The following is a 21,934-nucleotide window of genomic DNA, read 5'->3' on the forward strand; positions in this document are numbered from 1 at the left end:
GTTTATTTCTCACAAACTGCAGTCTCATGCCCTCTTCTCTGCTCCAGCAGCCACCACACCAGCCCTCCCCCTCACCACTCAGGTGCAGATAAGCCCTCTGTCGCCCAGGTAATCACCCATTGATATGGAGATGACTTCTCCACCCCTGAGGAAAGATGCAAATGTACTAAAGCCATACTTCTTTCCACCTCTGAACGCCTTTTGATATGCAGGTATACTAAAGCCAGGCGAGATATTCTGGAAATGTTACAATTTTACCCATAAGCCATTATTATCATTATTAAACTTTCCACGGAAGTCCCTACCTTTTTTCTAAAATTATTTTTTAATTAGATAATAATCATCATTACTGTAAATACATATCAGTTACTATATGTATCTCCTATTATATATACCCTACCATATCCATTTATATCTACCAACACAGATATGTTAAGAACTAGTATCCCTATTTAAAGTATTATAATAATTTGTTCTTATCCCTAGGTCCCCATAAATAAGGCTTTTGCCCCAGCGGCTCCCGGGCAGTCATTCCGGAGTCTCCCTCGCCGCCGGTCTCCGGGCAGATGCGGGAGCACAGACCCAGAGCCGCCCTGGGTGGGCCGAAGAGGCGGCACCCAGTGCTTCCCGCCAGCCCCGCCCTCAGCGTGAACTCATAAGCCCCGCCTCTGCCGCAGCTGCTCTCCAGGCTCGCCCCGCCCCGCGGGGAGCTCCGCTCATGCCGGCGCACTGACGTCAGGGTCCCGCGCCTCCGGCACCTCCTCGCGCCTGCGCTGCGGGCGGAAGGTCGTCTCATTGGGCGGCTTGGCGTTCGGAGCCGTTGTCGCCATGTTGTCGGTCGCCGCCCGTTCGGGCCCGTTCGCACCCGTCCTGTCGGCCACGTCCCGCGGGGTGGCGGGCGCGCTGCGGCCCCTAGTGCAGGCCACCGTGCCCGCCACCTCGGAGCCGCCAGTGCTGGACGTGAAGCGCCCCTTCCTGTGCCGGGAGTCGCTGAATGGCCAGGCCGCGAACCGGCCTCTGGTTGCCTTCGTGGGCCTCAATGGTGAGCGGGGCTGAGGGTAGCGACCGGAGACTGAGCGTTTCCCTTTTTCTCGCTCCTTCCGGCCCTGGGCCCGGGGAACATCGGAGGAGGGCGGGGATCTGCGGGGAAATGGAGTGGAGCTCCGTTTGGTGGATCAGTTTACCGGCTGGGTCGACCTTGGGCTGGCCTCTGCACCTCCCCCGATTTGTGTTCTCACCTGTGCGGAAAGGCCTCTGGTTTCGCGATCACAAGTGATTCTCCAGCTCCGGGACTCTTAGTTGGCGGTCATCTGAGCTCCCAACCACAGGCTAAATTTCGTACTTTGTCGGTTATGTTCGAGAACCCTGGAGTCCGACTATTTAAGGCAGAATCTGACGGATTTTGCTGTTTACAGGTCTTTTGACTTTGGGCAAATTTCTAAACGTTTTTCTTCACCTGAGAAAGGATTAATGATTATACCAATTTCACAGGTTATGTCGTGAGGTTCAGATGCAAAATTGTATGTAAAGCCATTAGCACATTTGGGGGCACTTTATAAATGTTCAAAAAATAGAAACGGCTGTTAATATTTGGGAAATTGTCCAGCTTACCATCACCGATCCCTTCAGTTGTCTTTACCTTTTACCATCCCCCAACCAAAGAAGCCCCAAGGTCATTTATAGCGTAGACTATCAGCAGTGGTTTCAGGCTTTGGACCAAAGGGTTTTCACACCACAGTCAGTTTGATCCTCAAGGAAAGCAACAGGCAGAGGTTAAAGTTATTTCCGTTTTGCAGATGAGGAAACAGACTACACGAGGTGAAGTGACTTGAACGAATGAAAATTGTGTATGTGGTAGAAAGTGGATGTGAAGGACTGATATAGTCAAGAGCTCTCACCAGGCTTGTATTTCACACCCTCTGTCAGCAGATCCTAGTGTATCTTTTGTGCCTTGTCTTCCATTTCTCTTCATGCCCTCCATATTGGAGATCCTGAATTGGCAACCTGTGGGGCAGTGTGCCTGTAGTGTGCCCAACCTGCATAGTTTTAAAAAATTCGGAAGATTTCTGGCATCTCTTCAAGTGTTGGAAGCTGGCAACACCGGGCTCTAGTTTGTACATAGGAAAAAGCTAGTGTGCTGGGCATTGCCTGCTCCCCGAGTGGGAACAAGTTCTCTTTCTGTTCATCGCATGCAGTCCTCAGTAGGCCTGTTTGATTCATTGTGTTAACCTATCTGACCCCTCTGACGGTTGATTTGGTGGCCTTTGCTCTACCACTGACCAAATTGCCTCCACTCTCTTTATTCAGCCTTCATTCACCCTATTCTCTTTAAATGATTATCTCAGTTTTCTACATTTCCGAGTCTTAGCCATCCTTCCAATTTCAATTCAAAATGAGATCCATAAAATTTTTATTTGCTGATTCCTTTATGTTTTCCTTTATAGCACGTAACACTTTCAGAATTGCATTTACTGTTGATTCCTCTGACCTAGGGCTTAAGGGCATGGAGAAGATCTCTAATTTTTCTCTCCCACAACATTGGAATTTGCATACAGTTGTTGCAAAATACTTATAACTGAATAAAATGATTTGGAGGGGGGCACCAGTGGGTGTTGGAGAAACTGTTCTGGGCAGGAATGGAGTATTCTAGCCCATCCCAAGCCTAGTCTTCAGACCTGGAGGTGAGAAACAACAGGAAGGAAAAAATTTCAATAGCAAGGGTGAAAAGTATCTTTGGAATTTGTCAGGTGGCTAAAGGGTTTTTTCTAAAAATCAGAGGCTCATCTGACTTTTCCAAGATCTGGTAAATAATTATTTTTTTACATTCTGTAACCATGCCTTCAGATTGTAGCTTGAGTTCACTTTAAAATCTCCTGTCAAGATAGTTTGTAGAAAAGAAAGATGGTGAGTAGACCATGTGCAATGAGAAGGACTGACTTAGGAGAAGACCACTGAGAAGGAGAAAGATTTCCAAGGCACATCAGAGCTCACATTAAAACAGAACAAACAGTTTGTTGTGTTTTGTTATGTTTTTGTTATGGTGTAATGTTTTTATCTATTGTAATGCCTTAAATTTTCTCTATTCTAGATTATATTTTTATGATTGCTTTAAGGTTAGAACTAAATTTAGCTAGCATTTTTGCTACTGAAAGTCACACATAATACAGCTTATGTAAATTATTAAAGAATGATTTTTACAATATGACAGTTTAATTTCCCAAAGTATTCTTGATGGTGTAGCTCAATATAAAGTGTAACATGCTGGATACAACGAGAGTAGACAGCTGGATTTCTTTTGCCACCAAATCTCTGAATGAGAGTGTCAAAGTCGTTCTGTTTAGTGTTCCTGTACATTTCCTTGTGTACTGTTACATGGTTAAGGATTGTATTAGATAGTGTTTTTAATGTAGAAGTATGAATTAAAGTTCCTTCATATTTTAGGGATGCTAACACATCTTCCCTTTGTAAACAGACAATACTAAGGGAAAGTAATTTATACTTGATTCCAAACCCCAGCCTACACTGACAGTTTAGCATTAGGTAGAAGTAGGGTTAATACATGATGTAATGTCACTTTACAGTAGTTGTGAATCTCAAGTAGTCACTACTGTATCCTGGTCTCCTCCAGAAAATGTTGCTTTAGAAAAATAGAGTGATTTTGATAGGTTTCACCGTTCATGGGCCTCCATAAAGTCATTGACCTTGGGAACCAGGTGAAAAGTAGTTGATACACTCTTTATTGTAATGCCTGACTGCTCAAGGAAGTATATTAGGATGAGATAGCCTAGTAGACAAAGCAGAATTGTAATTTTTATGAAAATGCATTTTGTAAGTACATATTTCTTTTGGGAACAACACATTTTCTGTGGTGTGAGGAAGTTTTAGTGTCCCCTTTTCTAAAAAAGGGAACCTTGTGGAAAAAGTCCTAAAATGAATATACAATTTTCAAAGAGATTTGCTTCTTGAAACATCCCTAAAAGTGATGCCAATAAGTTGGGTTTTTTGCAGACATTTAAAAATGGTATGGGACAGAAGGATATATCTTTTAAAGAAAAATTAGCTACTTGTATCCAGAGACTACATAAACTAATTATTTGCCTGTTTAACATTTGGCCTGTTTGTGGCCTGCAGTAGTAGTGTCCCAGTTGGGAGACCCACAGCAGTGAGAAAGGATAATGTCCCTACTCTTAGCAGGAGCAATAGCAGAGGCTATGCCCTTCACGGACAAGGGAGGGGCATGAGAATTGGGCTGTTTTCCTGTACTCATTCTTTTTGAGACTCCATTTGATTTTGGTAGCTGTCAGTTCTGATAAGATGTCCTTTTCTGCCCATTAGTGGTTTCACTTGAAGTTCAGGTTATACTTTTTATACCCTAGAGTCTAAAATAGAAATCTCTAAATTGTCTGCAAATAAAGTTTTACTAACAGTTCATAAAATGTTTATTTTCTTGTAATTAGTATTTTATGAATGTTTAGCAGTTCTTTCGAGAGCAGATAGAAATATAAAGTTCGACGTTTTGTTTAATAAGGTGATCATACATCAGCTTATCAAATGGACTGTATGAGTTTTAAGGTCTCTTCTAATCCAGAGAGTGTGGAGGTTGATAGCATTGTATAATAAAATTTGTCCTGGCAGGTTGAATTTGGGGGAATTTAAAAATATTGCTGTTAACAGTGCTACTTAATTAAAAAAAAAAACTTGGTGTACTAAATTGTTATGAATCCTGAATCACTGTTCGTTAATGGGAACTCAACTTACGATTTCATACCAATATGATAAGTGGTCATTGACCATTTCTTTTTTAGTATTTTATATGCTGGCACTGCCACCTTAACCATTTCTGAGATCAGTCAGTGCCATGTTTCACCTTTTTATAATTTGATTTTTGCTTGTGAAAACAGAAAGGCCTATTTCCTGATGTATACCTCTTTCACCTAATTGTGTATGTTAATCTTTTGTTTATCTTGCAGTCCCTGCTTCTATCCGTTATTCCCATACAGACGTCAAAGTGCCTGACTTCTCCGACTATCGTCGCACTGAAGTGTTAGATGGTACAAAGTCTTCAAAAGAGAGCAGTGAGGCTAGAAAAGGTTTCTCCTACTTGATAACTGCAACAACTACTGTCGGTGTTGCATATGCTGCCAAGAATGTTGTCTCCCAGTTTGTTTCCAGCATGAGTGCTTCTGCAGATGTGTTGGCCATGTCGAAAATTGAAATCAAGTTATCTGATATTCCAGAAGGCAAGAACATGGCTTTCAAATGGAGGGGCAAACCCTTGTTTGTGCGCCATCGAACCAAGAGGGAAATTGAACAGGAAGCTGCAGTTGAAGTGTCCCAGCTGAGGGACCCACAGCATGATTTAGACCGAGTGAAGAAACCTGAGTGGGTTATTCTGATAGGTGTTTGCACCCATCTTGGTTGTGTACCCATTGCAAATGCAGGAGATTTTGGTGGTTATTACTGCCCTTGCCATGGGTCACACTATGATGCATCTGGCAGGATCAGGAAGGGACCTGCACCTCTCAACCTTGAAGTTCCCTCATATGAGTTCACTGGTGATGATATGGTGATTGTTGGTTAGAGACCTGAATTCAAGTTATAGGCTTCTTTCAGTCTTCATGTAACCTCAGAAGACTTATTTGAAAGCAGTCCTTCTGTACTTAAAGTTGGTTGATTTGAAATATTAAGAACTGCTAATAATGTATTTTTAAACATGTAAAGTAACTTGAGTTTAATGTTGAATAAAGCTGCCACCTAATAAAGCCACTGTTAAACATTGTTAAGCTCTGTCAAAGACTTGAAAGGTACAGTGTCTTTGATAGTTAATTCTAATTAAAAATTACAGACTGGTTATACCAAATATTTGTGAAATCTATAATTGACTTTCTCATTTATTTACCTCCTTTGTGTCAGAGACAGAGTCTACAGAGCTCATTACAATGAGGTAAAATAAGCTGGTCATCTCCCAGTTCTGGGAGATGTTCATGGCATTGGCAGACACAGTAGTATCCAGGTTCCCCTTCTATTCTGCATGTGTCCTGTATGTTGTCGTTTATCCCATCTCCCTTTCCCCAATAATCTCTATGGGAATGTTGAATGTAATCTGGGGGAAGGTCCTGAATGAGGTGTTAGCAGCCCTGGGGGTTTAGCCCCAGCTCTAGCTAGCTGATTGCCTGCCTATGTCATAGGCCAGGAAATTGTATTAATCACTTAATGGGAGTAAGTGGGATGGATGAAAGGAAAAGGGGATGTCTTGCCAATGGGTTTCAGCCCCTGGCAAGTTCACTGTGGATTGAATGTGACCAAAGAAAATGACAGTAAAACGTTCTTTGGGGTGAAAGGGTTATACCCAACTTTATTTCCACAGTGACAGGTCAGTCACTAAAATCCTGTTCATGCAGCAAGCTGGTATCTGCCTCTGGGCATCTCTGCCCGCAAAGCCGTCCTGTGGGCCTCTCTGCCTGCACAGTCGTCCTCACAGCCATCCTCTGGGCCTCTGTCCTCTGTGCTGCCACCACTCCAGCCTCTGCTCTGCTCTCCTGCAGCCTTGCAGCAGTGCCACCCTGTCACCCAGAACACCAGGCGGAGCCTTTTATATAGAACAATAGCAACATATTGCCCACACGTGTATAGTGAGGTAGCCAACCAGGGCCAGGTGAGAATCCTGCCCACAGGAACTTTCATTTTATCCACACTGTTCTCTAGTTGAGAACACCATTAGGGGACCTCCTGCACTCTGGGGGGGTTGCTTCCTTTCAGTGTGCAGGAAAATTCGTTTGGCTCTAGGAGCCTATGGACTCCAGTTGGAAAACCGATTGTAGGGAGATGTCCTGGCGACCTGTTTCCCAAACCTCAGCCACCCTTTCTCACCCTCCCACAATGGGCAATTCTCCCTCAAAAACATTGGGAGACACTCCCCTCAGCTGTCTCCTACATAATCTTTCCCGATTAGGATTAAAGGAGACATGAAACCAAACCACGTGGCTTCTATATAAACTCGACAATGGGTCACACTGGCTAGCTGAGGGCAATTTCTATTTCCAAATTCTCTGACATTTTAGTAACTTCCTCCAGAATACTGGCAAATGGTTAGAGATTCCCTAAATCCAAGGCTTCACCCTCCCTGAGAAACCTTTGATCTCCACTTAACTGTGACCTCCCACTGAGAACCCACCTCTGAGGCCTAGCCTGCAGCGTGCAGGAGAAACATAGCCTGGAGCCAAAACCTCTTTCTCAACACAGCAGTGTTCTTTTTTCCTCACAACTGCCTGCCTCAGCCCAGACAACTGGAGATGATCTTTCCTAACTAGTCTGGTAGTCTCCCCCAGGGACCTTAACTTCCTATTGTGAGGCTCCCAGATCTCTGGGAGGTGTGTCTGGCCAAAACAGTCCCTTTATGCCTTTTACATACTCTATATAGGCCTTTTGCTGACTAAGAGCTCAGGTGAGAGCCGAACAAAAATCCCTTTTTTTCTTTCATCTGGTGCCAAAACCTGGGAGGGGATGCAAACTCAACAGTCCAAGCAGGTTTATTGCTAAAACTGAGAGGGACCTCTCTGTTCTGGTGAGCAGAACAAAGGAAAAAAGGGGTCTCTAACAGGCCAAGAGGCTTTATGGTCAAGATATTTGGCGAGCTCTTTGAGGTGAGGGGTCAAGGAAAAGGTGGGCTTGTGGCTTGCTGACGTGTCCTCTGGAGAATGCTTGTAACCTAAATAAGATAAAATCTAGGTCTCTCCGAGATAGCAGGTGGGCTTATTCAGAAGGCGGTACTCAGGTCTGGATTCTATCATTCTCCGTTTTAAATGGAGGACTTTCTGACCTATAGAGCATATGGAGATTACCAAGGAAAAGTTGGTGTTGCTTAATTTAAAAGTAGTGAAATTCTATCATTATGTGTAAGCAACATTAGACAGCTAGTATTTGTGTTAATATTTTGAGCATCTCATGTGAAGTCCCCTCCCCCAGTGTCATATCATGAGGCCAAGAGAAGTTGGGATGTTTGTCTTGTTTATCATTGTGAAGATTCTGTTTTCTAATATTCATGAGAAAAGTCATCTTACACTTCTACTCCATGCTACTTTTTTATGGTGTCTTTTACCCATAATTTATTGTTTAAAACTATACCAGTATATCTATTATAAACTGACAAATTTTGAGGCTGAGTTATAAGTGTCTACTTCTGTTTGTAAAATGGTACTAGGAGGCGTTATTCATCACTTCAGAATATACTTATGTAGGAACTTTGCTAGTATATGTTTTAAATCAAAGAATTTTTACTTAGAAGAACTTTATGAGATTATAGTGCCCCTTGTAATTTGAAGGTGAATTGTTAAGCTTGGGGTTGAGACGTTGGAACTTTACTGAATGAATCCTTAGAACCCAGCAAATTTGAATGACTTCTGTCATCCTATGTAAAAGTTGAAAGTAATTTTGTTTCTTTGGACGCTGCTGAGCTTCTAATATATCTGTGAGTGTGGGGTATGGGGTAGAAGTACTGGAGTAGAATTTAGGGTTTTAATTCTGTTTTTGCCATTTCCTAGCCATGGAACCATGGGCCTGTCAGTTAACCTCCTTTGGACATTTGTTTTCCCACCCATAAAATCGGGATGGTTGGATTAGAGGATTGCTAAGAGTCCTTCCAATTTAAGATTTTGTGAGATTCTCAGCCCCACCCCTATGACAGGAATGGGTTTTCTTGGATAAGCATTTGATGTATTTGCAGTATTATCAAAATAAAGAGATCCATACTCAGAGAAGCAACATTATTTTAATCAACTGACCCAACCTTCTACAATAGTAGTGCTCAACGAGGGGCATCATTACTACTCCAATGGGGTGTTTGTGGCCATTATTTGATGGACATAATGATGGGGTGGTGGTGCTGGAACTGGTGGGGGTGGGAGGAGGAATGCAAAGTGTTCAGTTGGGAGGTGGACATGGGTCCACACACAAAGGGAGTTGTGCTGCCAAAAATGTCAACACTCCTTCCCTGGAGAGAACTACTGATAACCGATATTACGTCTTCCCACCCTGCAGTGATACCTCAGAATTGTTCATGGTTGTATATTTGAAATGGCAAAACACGACTGCATGAGAGACTCCATGGCAATGGAGGACAAAAATAGGCAGTTGCCAGCCTCTGGATGTGTCACAGGCATTCTGTGCTGGAATTGCTCTACTTGCGGGGCAGCCTGTCTTTTATGGTAAACCTAGGCTGATGTTAAACTTGAATCCCAGTATCCCATTTAGTTTTCATAAGAAGGCTGTGTTCCACAGGTGGTAGGACCAGTCAAGTGACTTGATACTACTTTGCTAAATAAATATAGCATTATTTCACGGAACAAAATCTTAGATATTTCGGGAAATGACAGAAGAAATTTTGTTGGCATTCCGACATCAGATATTAACATTTACTTCTTTTTACTGGGAATAAAGATTAGGATAATCATGAGATCCATGCCTTTTCATTATGCTTTTAAAAAAAGAAAAATACCTTTTAATATAATTTTGCATTGTTTGTTAGAGGTAATCTCTAATTTACTTTGGTCTTTCCAAGCACACTTTTGTAAACTCTTATCTTTGACTCAATCTTAGGTTGTAGAAGGCATCTGTCCTTATTTGATAAAAGGCTTGGAATCAAAATGTGCTATTAGTACCCTAATTTTTCTGAACAATAGGAATGTACTATTTATCTGAATGTCAGAAGTCATTCTTCATTTCTGCAGTGCTGGAACTGACATGTTCTGTATTTTCATGTCATTTGAATATCATTGCATTTTGTGTATTACCCCAAAATAAATTTCTGTATTTTTCAGAATGATATCCTTGGCCCACTGTTCTAGCACATTTTCCCTCATTATCACCTATTTGCTAATGACTCCCCTGTGTCACTTCTATGAGTCTCATACTCATGTTTACCTGCTTACTCTAGGCATTTGTGCGTGGATGTTTCATTAACACCATAAACTCAAAATGTTCAAAAAGAAAGGAAGTCATCTCATTTCCCATAAGCCATCTTCATTGCAGTTGGTGGTCAATCCATCTACCCAGTAACCTACTTGGCAAGCCAAAAACCTCTAGTCTTTTCTGCCTCCTTTTCCGTCCTTCTCCCCACCTAGGCCTAAAATCAATCCCCACACCCTGCTAATTCTATTTCCTTCATAAAACGGGCATTTCTGTCTCTGTAATGTGTAGCATTCCAAATGGCAAACTCTGAGCATCAACTCCTAGCCACAGGGCAAAGTGTACATATGTATATGATCTCATTTACTCCTCAAAAAAATCCTAACACATAATGTTATTCCTGTTTATAGATAGAGAAACTGAGGCATGTAGAAGTCAGTTGTCTACAATTTTGTATAGCTGGTAGGTTGGCAGAGCCAAAACTTTATTTTAAGCCAGGGAGTGTGAATCCAGAGCCTATAGTCCAGATCACCATCCTATATATACCAATCTACCTGTCTGTGTGTGTGTGCTATACACAGACACATAACACACGCCAGTTCTTTAATTGAGGCCTTGTTAATTCTTTCCTGGTTTACTGCAGCAAGATTCCAGACAGGTCTTTGTTTCCTCCAATCCTGTCCCCTTAAAATCCATCCTCCACATAGTTGCCAGGTAGTTTAGGGGTTAAAAGTATGGGCTTGGTTCCTGGAAGCCAGTCCTGGCTCTGCTATTTCCTACACATCTGACCTGACATAAATCACTTAATCTCTGTGCCTCTCATGTTTACCTGCTTACTAGGCATTTGTGTGTGGATGTTTCATTAACACCATAAACTCAATCTTAGGGTGTAGAAGGCATCTGCAAAATAATACTCCCTCAGAGATAGCTTCAGAACTCCTTAGCATGGTGCCCCTACAAGGTCCTTCTTACCTGCAAACTGTTAGTAAACCCTTTGCTTCAGTAACAGAATTTTCTTGTTGCTACCTGCATTCTCTTTGTTTTCTCTCAGTCTCTTTCCTCTGCCTTATTCCCCCCCTTTTCCTTGTCTTAGTTTGTCCTCTGCCTGCCCTTCAAGACTGCCTAGGTATGGTTCCCTGCACTAATCAGATCACTCTTCCATCAAGTTTTCCCAAAATAACTAGGGTGTATTCATTTAGATATTTATATTTTCCTCTATTGTAAAGTTTACTCTCCTGGTTTCTCGCTACCACCAGATTGAGGGGCTAGGGCCAGAGCAAGTACTCAGCCATGGAGTTGGATGCTGAATGAGGCACAGTGGGTAGAGAGTGGGGAGTGAATTTCTGAGGGGTATTATTTTAAAGCAAAAATTTTCAGGGAGTATTTTGTAAATAGCAGCTCTAACATTTAAAAAAGTAGAGCAATCATGTCTGTGTATCTTTCAAGGACTTAATGTCAGAGGAAAATTAAGTGTATTACAGGATAGTTTAGATTTAAATTTAGGCTTTATTTCCAGAAGAAAAAATTGAAAAGAATAAATAATGAATTCAAGGTGTTAAAAGAAAAAGAAACTGGGATTATTTTACTTTATTTCCATTTGCTTCACAGTGAACATGTTCTTCCTGTGTAAGATCTCAATGTCAAAAGGTCTGTCCTTCAGTATTTTATTTCCAATGCTTTAAAGTGCAATGGACATCATTTCATTACTACTACCATTTCATTTCTCTTTTACTTACTTTCCATCCTGTGATTTAGGAAGGGAACATTTTGCTTAGAGGGGAAAAAATACTATTAAGCAGGTGAATTGATCAATTCCTTTCCAAAGGAAGGACTGAGGATTATTTTCTCTTTTTTCAATATTCAGCACTACTTACTGCAGGTTGAAAATGTCCCAATCATAGTACTACTAGGAATGTGAGGTTAAGATGGTTTCTACTGTAGATACCTGAAACCAAGTGCTTGCTTATGTTAATGCTTAAAAAAAGATTATTATAGATCTGAAATCTCTGGTTGGCAGTACAAGATTAAAATTAATTTTGTGAAGGGCTTCAGCAGTTTCATAATAACTCCTCTGTAACCATCAACATAAGACTGGTCTATCAGGGAATTGAAAAAATCCCAAATTTAATAAACTACACTTTATACTTTTGCAGCTATTATCCTAAACTTGGGCCAATTTGAGTGCCAGAGCTTGCAGTCATCTAGCGTTTGAAATCCCTATCTGATTATAAAATATTTGCAAAGGTAAGAAATGAAAGTGCATAAGTAATAGGTTTTTCATACATTTTTAAAAGGGCAAACAAAACCTTGACTCCTCAATTGAAGGGGAAAAAAAGCTAATAATGCATTTCCCATAATTGTCCAGTCTCGGCTGAGTATCTGAAATCTGCCATTTTCTTTATCTGTGCATAGCTAAAATTCCAACTCATGCCTCTTCCTTTATCTGAGGCAATACTTGCTTTCTTAGCTCTCCCCACAAAGATACACTCTCTCCTGTAACCCACTTGGTCCTTTGGAAGGACAAATGTTCTGAGGGCCCCAGCTGATCTCAGAATATGAAAATCAGGTTAGGGACCATATTCCTCTTACTCAAGGATTATTTATTAGATCCTTTTAAATACAAATCTCAGATGAGATAAAGAATGTGAAAGGCACATAAACTGGAAGTCAGGATACAAATGCTCAAAGCATTATTGGTGAAGTATACCAGTGAGGTCTTAGATGACATTTAGAATAAGATTAGATATGCGGAAAAGCAATTTAGGTCGAGGTATGTCCCTATTCAGACTGAGTAATCAGCTGAAGATTGGTATTCATGCGACATTCTCATGATGGTTTGGTCCCTTGATTTGCATATGTACATGTTTTTGATGCTAATAGAGAGCAAAGCTGAACTCATCTGCGGTAATGGTTCACATTGTAAGCCCCCTGGACTCCCTGTAACTTTGAAGAATTATTACTAATTGAAATCCAAAAGCAGGTTCTTTGAAAAGACTGAGAAAATAGATAAAGCTTTTGTAAGCTTTATAAAAGAAAAATGAGATGAAGTTAAGATGAGGAAACAGCCAGCCATCATCACTTGATAGGAGAGATTAATAATACAAGAATATAACTCTGTGGCAACAAAGTAGAGATGCAGATGGTTCATTAACAATATAAAATGCCAAAATTTACCCAAGAAACAGGAACCTTTGAATATACCAATTAGTATAGATGAAATTAAGTATAAAAAATTACCATGACTGGTTGGCTTCATATGTGATGAGTTCAATTTGACACTTTAAAGAAAAGATAATTCTAATGTTTAAACTTTATTCTAGATCAGAGCTTCTCCAATCTTACTGTGCATGCAGTTCACCTGAGGGTCTTTTTCATGATGCATATGCTGATTCCTTAGATCTAGGTTAGGGCCTGAGATTCTGCATTTTTAACAGTTCAGGAAATGAGTTTGACAGCCAGGTGGCATCCATGCTGCTAGTCCATGAAACATACTTTGGCTTAAAATTCTGTACCATGCGGGCATCGGGTGAAAAGGAGGATGGAGGCTCTGCAATTCATTTTAATGAGTTCGGCATAAATTTAATATTAAAACAATATTAAATATACAGAAACAAAATAATACATCAGTTTCATTTACTAAATATTTTTAAATAAACCTGGGTTTTCTGCTCTTTCCTGTTCAACAGACAGCTGTATCATTCCTGAGACACAATTGTGAAGGGTGGGAACAAATGGATTTGTCCCTTTTGGGCACCTGGCCACCAGGGTTACCTTCAACTCTGGCAAAGTAGATATTATTGCCACCAGAGACCCCCTTAATTGATGATGGTTTATATGGTCCAGTATGATTGCACCCATGGCAAATTCAACAGTATAGTCAAGGCAGAGAAAGTAAGCTTGTCACCAATGGAAATCCCATCTCCATCTTCCAGGAGCAAGATCCTGCCAACATTGGATCAGGTAATGCTGGTGCTGAATATAGTGGGGAGTCCACGATGTCTTCACTATGGAGAAGCTGGGGTGAACTTTAAGGGTGGAGCCAAAGTCTTCCTGTCTACCCCTTCTGCAGATGCCCCCAAGGTGAGCATCGCAGGATACTCAGCTGTGATAAGCATGAAGCATGAGAAGTATGACAACTTCCTCAGGATTGTCAGCAATGTCTCCTGCACCACCAACCACTTGGCTCCCTTGGCCATGGTCATGGATGACGACTTTGGCATCGTGCAGGTATTCATGACCATAGTCTGTGCTTTCACTGACACCCAGAAAATCATGGATTTCTGGCCTCTCTGGGCATGATGGCTGAATGGCTGCCAAGAACATTGTCCCTGCTTTTCTTGGTGCTGCCAACCGTAGGTAAGGTCATCCCTGAACTGAATGGAAAGCTCAATAGCATGGCCTTCCATTCTGCACCCCCACCATAATGAGTTGGTTGTGAATCTGACATAACATTTAGAAAAAGCTGTCAAATTAGATGACATCAAGAAGGTGATGAAATAGGCATCAGAGGGCCCCCTAAAGGGCATCCTGGGCTATTCTGAGGACCAGCTTTCTGGTGACTTTAACAGTGACTTTATTCTTCTTTTCAGCAGTGGAGCTGGCATTGCCCTCAGTGACTACTTTGCCAAATTCATTTTCTGGTATAACAATGAATTTGGCTACAGCAACGTGTTGACTCTTAGTGGTCCATATCGCCTCCAAGGAGTAAGAGCCCTGCACCAGCAGCCTCAACAGCATAAGAGAAGAGCCCTCAGCTGTCAGAGTGTCCTTGCCCCAACTCAATCCCCAACACACTGATAATCTCCTATTCTCAACACGGTTTCCGTCTCAGACCCCTGAAGACCTAGGCAGCCCTGCCTTGTCATGTACCATTAATAAAACACACACAAAAAATATAACAATATAGCAAAAGAATAATAAACTTTGACTAAGTAAGATTTATTTTAGAAATAGGAGGTAGTTTGATATCAACACTATTAAAACAACAAAGAAGAAAAAATCATATAAAGTTTATCAATAGATGTGGAAAAGGTATTCCTAATACAAATCTAAATAGGGAAGGATAATCTTTAAATATGACAAAGGCTGTTTACAAAACCAATAGCAAATATTCTAAATCGGGAAACACTAAGACAACTTCAAAGATCAAGACTAGCTAGCAATATACACCATCCCTAGCATTATTTAAAATAGTTTTGGAGGTTCTAGAACATGCAATAAATAGGACAAGAAAAAGAAACAATCAATACAAAGCCTACAAAAGAAGAGAGAAAGCTATGTTTTGTTCATAATACAACATTTCCAGAAAATTTAGAAACCCTAATTAATACATTAAAATTAAAAATGTGGTAAGATGTTGAGATGTAAGACAAACATCATTTTTAAATATGATTAAAAAAAATTAAAGCTTTTCACACATCACTACATCAGAAGTAATCTAAAAATGGGGAAAAGTGTTAAACTTTACAGTATATAAGCTATTGTTCAGTGAAGGCTATTGTTTAAGTAAGTATCCTCAGTACCTAGAATGGTGCCTGGCACCTAGTAGGTGGTAAATAAATATTTGTTGAATGAGTGTGACAAATAAAAAAAAACATGAAACATGAATATATTCATAAGTAAGGCACAGAACTTTAGGAAAAAAGTCTAAAGATCTAAACAAATGTAAAGACATCCTGCTGTTGGCTGAGGTAACTTAGTTTCATTAAAAAGTAAATTATCTCCAAATTAACATACACATTTAATGAATTTCAATAGTGTCTCTAGCATTTTTTGTTTTATTTAGGATAGAATGGTCATTAAATTTATACAGAAGAAGAAATATCCAGGAATAGCAAAGAAAATTATGAAAAGGAAAAATGAAGATTTCTTAGATGTAAGACTCTCCTGTAAAATCATTGTAGTTATGACACTGGGTATGAGTATGACATTGACATGGGAACAGACAGGTCAGTGGAACAAAATAGACTATCAAGAACTAGATCTCAGGGTATATGAGAACTTACGAAGAATAAGATTCAATTAGTAGGAAAATAATGGTTTGTTTAATAAACGGTACTGGCAAAATCTATCCATCTAGAAGAGACCAGAGTTGGACTGTAGCTCTCATTATTCATGAAAATAAATTCCAGGGAGATTAAAGTTTCATATAGGACAAAAAAACTTTTTTACATCTTAGGAACTGTATATCTGAGGATGGAGAAGACCTTCAAATGACAGGACACTTAAAACCTATAATAGAAAAGAGACCTATTTGTATACAAAAATAAAATCGAGTAGCAAAAGATTATTAGCCAAATTAAATGACAAATAATGCATTTGTTAAAAGTTAATGAAAGTGAAATAGTATCTATACATAGATTTTATAAATTGACAAAGACAAAAATCTCAAGAAAAATGGGAAAAGGAAATGTATAAGCAAATATAGAAAACAGTAAATCTGCGTGACTAATAAATGAGAAGGTATGAAATGTAGTTTGAGCAAGTGCAATAGCAATATCACTTTTATATCCATTAGTTGAATAAAACTACAAAGAGGAATACATCTTTTGCTGTTGAGCAAGTGTGAGAAAAGGGTACTCTCACACATTGCTGACAGATATTGGAGATAGTTGTAATATATTTCTCCAGACTGCTTTCCAAAAACAAAAGTACAGATACCATTGGTATAGCAGCCACTCTTCTGAGACACTCCCCATAGAAATAAAAACACAAATATGGAAAAACTGAATATTTGATTCAGTGATTTATAGTGAGCCCAAATTATAAACAAGTGACAGTGACAAAAAACAATAAAAGAATGTATAAAATTTAATGTACGTGATCTTATGAGTGTAAAAAAAATGTGGAAGAATACGAGCTGTTGTTAACATGGATTATCTGGAAGGAACTGGATGTGGGGAGGGAAGAGTGTAGTGGGGAGTCAGGCACATAGAAACAAGCTAACAAGGAAAAAGCAAGAACATGCCACTAACTGCCTGCTGTCTGCCCTTGCCAGCATGAGTGACAGCCCATTGTGTAAAATTACATATATATGTATGTGCATACATATATGTACATACACATATGTATGAATATATAGATTTATATGATCTATATATATTGATCTACTTATCTGCCTAAAGAAAGAGGGGAAAAGTGAGTTATACCTAAATCTATAGACACATAAGGATGCTTATGACATTGCTAAGTGAAAAAAGAAAATTGCAAAGTAAAGTGTGTATGGTTCTCTTCGGTAGGAACAAACAAAAACACCCTCTATATGTATATTGCTGCTTTGATAAGTTTGCAAAAAAGGCATGGGAAAGCACTGCAAACTCTTAGGATAGGTATAGCGTATGGTTGAGAGGTGGGGAATGATTAAGGTTTTTCTTTACAGAGTTTCTCATATCTGCTACAATGAGCCTGTATTGCTTTGTAACTTGAAAAACTTGAAATATTGTCCTATCTGGGCAGACATTTTTCCTGACTTATTACTTTACTTTGATTATCAGTTGGTCCTTCCTATTAATTAATATTAGACATTGACTAGTATTTAATGTCAGTGGTCAATTTTTTTTGTATATTAGCCATGAGATATACACTTGTATATAAAAATTCTATAAATATACATTTCTCGGTATATGGGTAGAGTAAATTTGGAATTTAGCAATGGTTTCCTAGAAAAATTAAAAGCAATAGATCTACCACTTATTTACTTGTATCACTCATGAATTCTAAATCGCAGATTTTCTTGGTTCATTCAAATATGAAGGAAAGGATGATGAGTAATCCAGAGAAATCATTTGCATCTCATCACATAAATATCAGAGATGTCTAACTGAACTCTCCACAATGAAGTAAATGGACTATATTCTGTGCTATCTAATATTAATTATAACCACTAGTCCCATGTGGCTATAGAGCACTTGAAATGTGATGACTGTATCTGAAGAATTGAATTTCTTCTATTTAATTTAAATAATTTAAATTTTATAATTTTGGTTTAAATTTAAATAGCCACATGTAGACAATAGTTATAGCATGTTCAGTAGAACTACTACTCTCACTTAAAACAAACAAAAGAAATCCCAGGCTCATTGATAATTGAAATGACAAATTTGCTTCTTTTAGCTAATAACTGGTATGTAAGATAATATCCTGTATGTGTATGGTGTAATCGCTTTTTAAAAACATTGTTATAATTGTAAAATTTTAATAAAATAAAACAAACATATAAAAATATGAAAAGACAAATACCCATGAACCCACCATTCACATTTAAAAAATGTTACCATTTCATTAAATTTTGCCTCCAATTCTTAAAAATATTACATATCCAAGCTCCTTTTGTATTCTGCCCTTCCCTTTCCCTTCTCCACACCAAGTTAAAGACATATAAATTAGGCATGTGTCCTTCCTGTCCACTGGTATCAGATATTTGCTTCATGCTTTCAAAGATGGACAAGAACCAAGTGTCATCATCAGAGTATAGCATTCTATCTGGCTTATATGTGTATCTGTGTGTGTGTCCCTGTGTATTTGCCCAAAATAATCCACTTGCCAAGAAAGATTAGAGGAATTTAGAGCCATAGAAAAAAGGAGAGCAATCTGGATGAGGGGTTATTTACTCACAGAAAGTGAGAATGGATAATATTAAATAAGAATCATACAACTTAATAACAAAAGAGCAAGTAATTTAATTTAAAAATTAGCAAAGAACCTGAGTATTTTTCCAAATAAAACATAATTATGGACAATAGGTATATGAAAAGGTGCTTAACATCACTGATACTAAACCTAGACAAGGACAATACAATAAAAAGAAAATTACAGGCCAATAACCTGGATGAACATAGGTGCAAAAATCCTCAGCAAAATATTAGCAAACTGAGTTCAACAATACATTAAAAAGATTATATACCATGATCAAGTGCTATTTATTCCAGGTAAGTGAGGATGGTTCACTAAACATCTGCAAATCACTCAGTGTGATACACCACACTAACAAAATGAAGGATAAAAATAGCATGATCATCTCAATAGATGCAAAAAAATCATTTGAAAAAATTCAACATCCATTTATGATAAAAACAAAGTGGCTATAGAGGGAATCCACTTCAATATAATAAAGACAGTATATGACAAGCCCATAGATAACATCATATTCAATGGTGAAAAGCTGAAACATTTTCCTCTAAGATCAGGAATAAGACAAGGATGCACACTCTGGTCACTTCTATTAACATAGTATTGGAAGTCCTAGCCAGAGCAATTAGGCAAGAAAAAGAAATAAAAAGCATCCAAGTTGGAAAGGAAGAAGTAAAACTGTCACAATTTACAGATGATATAAAATAACCCCTAAAGACTCCATAAAAAAAACTGTAAGAGTAAATTCAGTGAAGTTGCAGGATACAGAATTAAATCATAAAAGGCTGTTGGATACCTCTGCACTAGTAATGTTATCAGAAAGAGAGAAAAATGAAATAATCCCACTTACAATTATATCAAAAAGAATAAAATAACTGGGAATAAGTTTAACCTAGATTGAAAGACCTGTATATGGAGAAATATAAGATACTAATGAAAGAAATTAAAGAACATACAAATAGATTGGGAAAATCAATATTAAAATGTCCATACTACCCAAAGGGATCTATAGATTTGATGCAATCCTTACAAAAATTCCAAAGGCAATTTTCAAAGAAATTGAACAAATAACTCTACTGTTTGTAGGAAAGCACACACAAAAAAAACAATAGCCAAAGCAATCTTGAGAAGGAAGAACAAAGCTAGAGGCATCACACACCCTAATTTCAAACTATATTACAAACTATAGTAATGAAAACACTATGGTATTTGCATAAAAACATCACAGATCAATGGAATAAAATAGAAAGCCCCCAAATATACCCACACCTTTAATAATAAACCTCCAATAAAACTCTTAGAAGAAAACATAGGCAAAACTCTCTTGAATATAAACATGAGCAACTTCTTCATGAACATATCTCCATGGGCAACAGAAACAAAAGCAAAAATGAACAAGTGGGACTATATCAAACTAAAAAGCTTCTGTACAGGAAAGGACACCATCAGTAGAACAAAAAGGCATCCTACAGTATGGGAGAATATATTCATAAATGACATATCCAATAAAGGGTTGGCATCCAAAACATATAAAGAGCACACACGCCTCAACAACCAAAAAGCAAATAGCCCAATTAAAAAATGGGCAGAGGATCTGAAGAGACACTTCTCCAAAGAAGAAATTTAGATGGCCAACAGGCACATGAAAAGATGCTCCACATTGCTAATCATCAGGGAAATGCAAATTAAAAACACAATGAGATATCACTTCACACCAGTTAGGATGGCCAACATCCAAAAGACAAATAACAACATATGCTGGCAAGAATGCGGAGAAAGGGGAACCCTCCTACATTGCTGGTGGAAATGTAAATTAGTTCAACCATTGAAAGCAGTATGGAGGTTCCTCAAAAAGCTCAAAATAGAAATATCATTCGATTCAGGAATTTCACTCCTAGGAATTTATCTGAAAAACACAGGATCACAGATTCAAAGACATATGCACTCCTATGTTTATTGCAGCACTATTTACAATAGCCAAGAAATGGAAGCAACCTAAGTGTCCATCAGTAGATGAATGGATAAAGAAGATGTGGTACATATACACAATGGAATATTATTCAGCCATAAGAAGAAAACAAACCTTACCATTTGCAACAACATGGATGGAGTTAGAGGATATTATGCTCAGTGAAATAAGCCAGGCAAAGAAAGACAAACATCAAATGATTTCACTCATCTACGGAGTATAAGAACAAAGCAAAAACTGAAGGAACAAAACAGCAGCAGACTCACAGAACCCAAGAATGGACTAACAGTTACCAAAGGGAAGGGGATTGGGGAGGGTGAGTGGGAAGGGAGGGATAAGGGGGTTAAGGGGCATTACGATTAGCACACATAATGTAGAGGGGGCATGGGGAAGGAAGTATAGCACAGAGAAGACAAGTAGTGACTCTATAGCATCTTACTATCCTGACAGACTGTAACTATAATGGGGTATGTGGTGGGGTCTTGATAATAGGGGGAATGTAGTAACCACAATGTTGCTCATGTGAAACCCAAGCATAAGATTGTATATCAATGATAACTTAATAAAAAATAATAAATAAATAACCCTGCAGTGTCAATTAATTTATGACTAAGGAGCCAAGAATATACAATGGGGAAAGGACAGTGTCTTCAATAAATGGTGTTGAGAAATCTGTAATGCCATATGCAAAAGAATGAAGCTTGACCATTATTTTGTACCATACACAAAAATTTACTTGAAATCGATTAGACTTGAACATAAGACTGGAAACCATAAAACTCATAGAAGAAAACAGGAAGTAAACTCCCTGATATCAGTCTTGGTGATAGTATTTTGATCTGACACCAAAAACAAAAGCAACAAAAGGAAACATAAGTAAGTGGGACTATATCATACTATAAAGCTTCTGCACAAAAAAGGAAACCATCAACAAAACAAAAAGGCAGCCTACTGAATGGGAGAACATATTAACAAATCACATATTTGATAAGCAGCTAGTATCTAAAATATATAAAGAACTCAACAGCAAAAAAAATGGTGGCATGAGAGGAGAGACAGAGGCTTCCTCCTAAAACTTCATACAATTAGAAAATTTAATTGGTGCAACTAATCCTGAGAGAGCAACAGGAGAGAGGAAGGCGCCAGACTACACACACCTGGAGAAAAGAGCAGACCTCAGCGAACGGGGGTAACATACCAGAGCTGTGGCTCCACAGGACCCGAGCCCTTCCCCCACCCCAGCTCACAGGTGGGAGGAAGAGAAACGGAGCAGGGAGGGAGTGGAAGGCTTGGGACTGCTGAGTACTGAGTACCTAGCTCCAGAGAGCTGCTCTGGGAGCACAAACCTACATTTCATGGTGCTTTCATGAAACTCGCATGACTATCAGGTTGGAAAGTTAATACAGGCAGAGTTCCTGGGGAGACTGGGATTCC

The 21,934-nt window shown here is 38.9% G+C and overlaps 1 protein-coding gene and 1 pseudogene across 1 annotated transcript; both read left to right on the forward strand.

The window, feature by feature from the left end:
* The first annotated feature begins 768 nt into the window (after window positions 1-768).
* Window positions 769-5,860, forward strand: LOC118934383 (cytochrome b-c1 complex subunit Rieske, mitochondrial). Its single transcript, XM_036929842.2, has 2 exons — window positions 769-1,042; window positions 4,971-5,860. The coding sequence occupies exons 1-2, from the start codon at window positions 829-831 to the stop codon at window positions 5,579-5,581; spliced, it is 825 nt and encodes a 274-aa protein (XP_036785737.1). The 5' UTR covers window positions 769-828; the 3' UTR covers window positions 5,582-5,860.
* Window positions 5,861-7,775: 1,915 nt separating this feature from the next.
* On the forward strand, window positions 7,776-16,964 carry LOC118934382 (glyceraldehyde-3-phosphate dehydrogenase-like; annotated as a pseudogene).
* The last annotated feature ends 4,970 nt before the right edge of the window (window positions 16,965-21,934 follow it).

Source organism: Manis pentadactyla, chromosome 15 (assembly GCF_030020395.1).
Source record: "Manis pentadactyla isolate mManPen7 chromosome 15, mManPen7.hap1, whole genome shotgun sequence".
NCBI lineage: Eukaryota > Metazoa > Chordata > Mammalia > Pholidota > Manidae > Manis > Manis pentadactyla.

Coding starts and splice junctions, on each gene's coding strand:
- LOC118934383 (XM_036929842.2), top strand. CDS start 829: ATGTTGTCGGTCGCCGCCCGTTCGGGCCCGTTCGCACCCGTCCTGTCG. Junction 1,043..4,970: donor TGCCTTCGTGGGCCTCAATG/GTGAGCGGGGCT, acceptor TTTATCTTGCAG/TCCCTGCTTCTATCCGTTAT.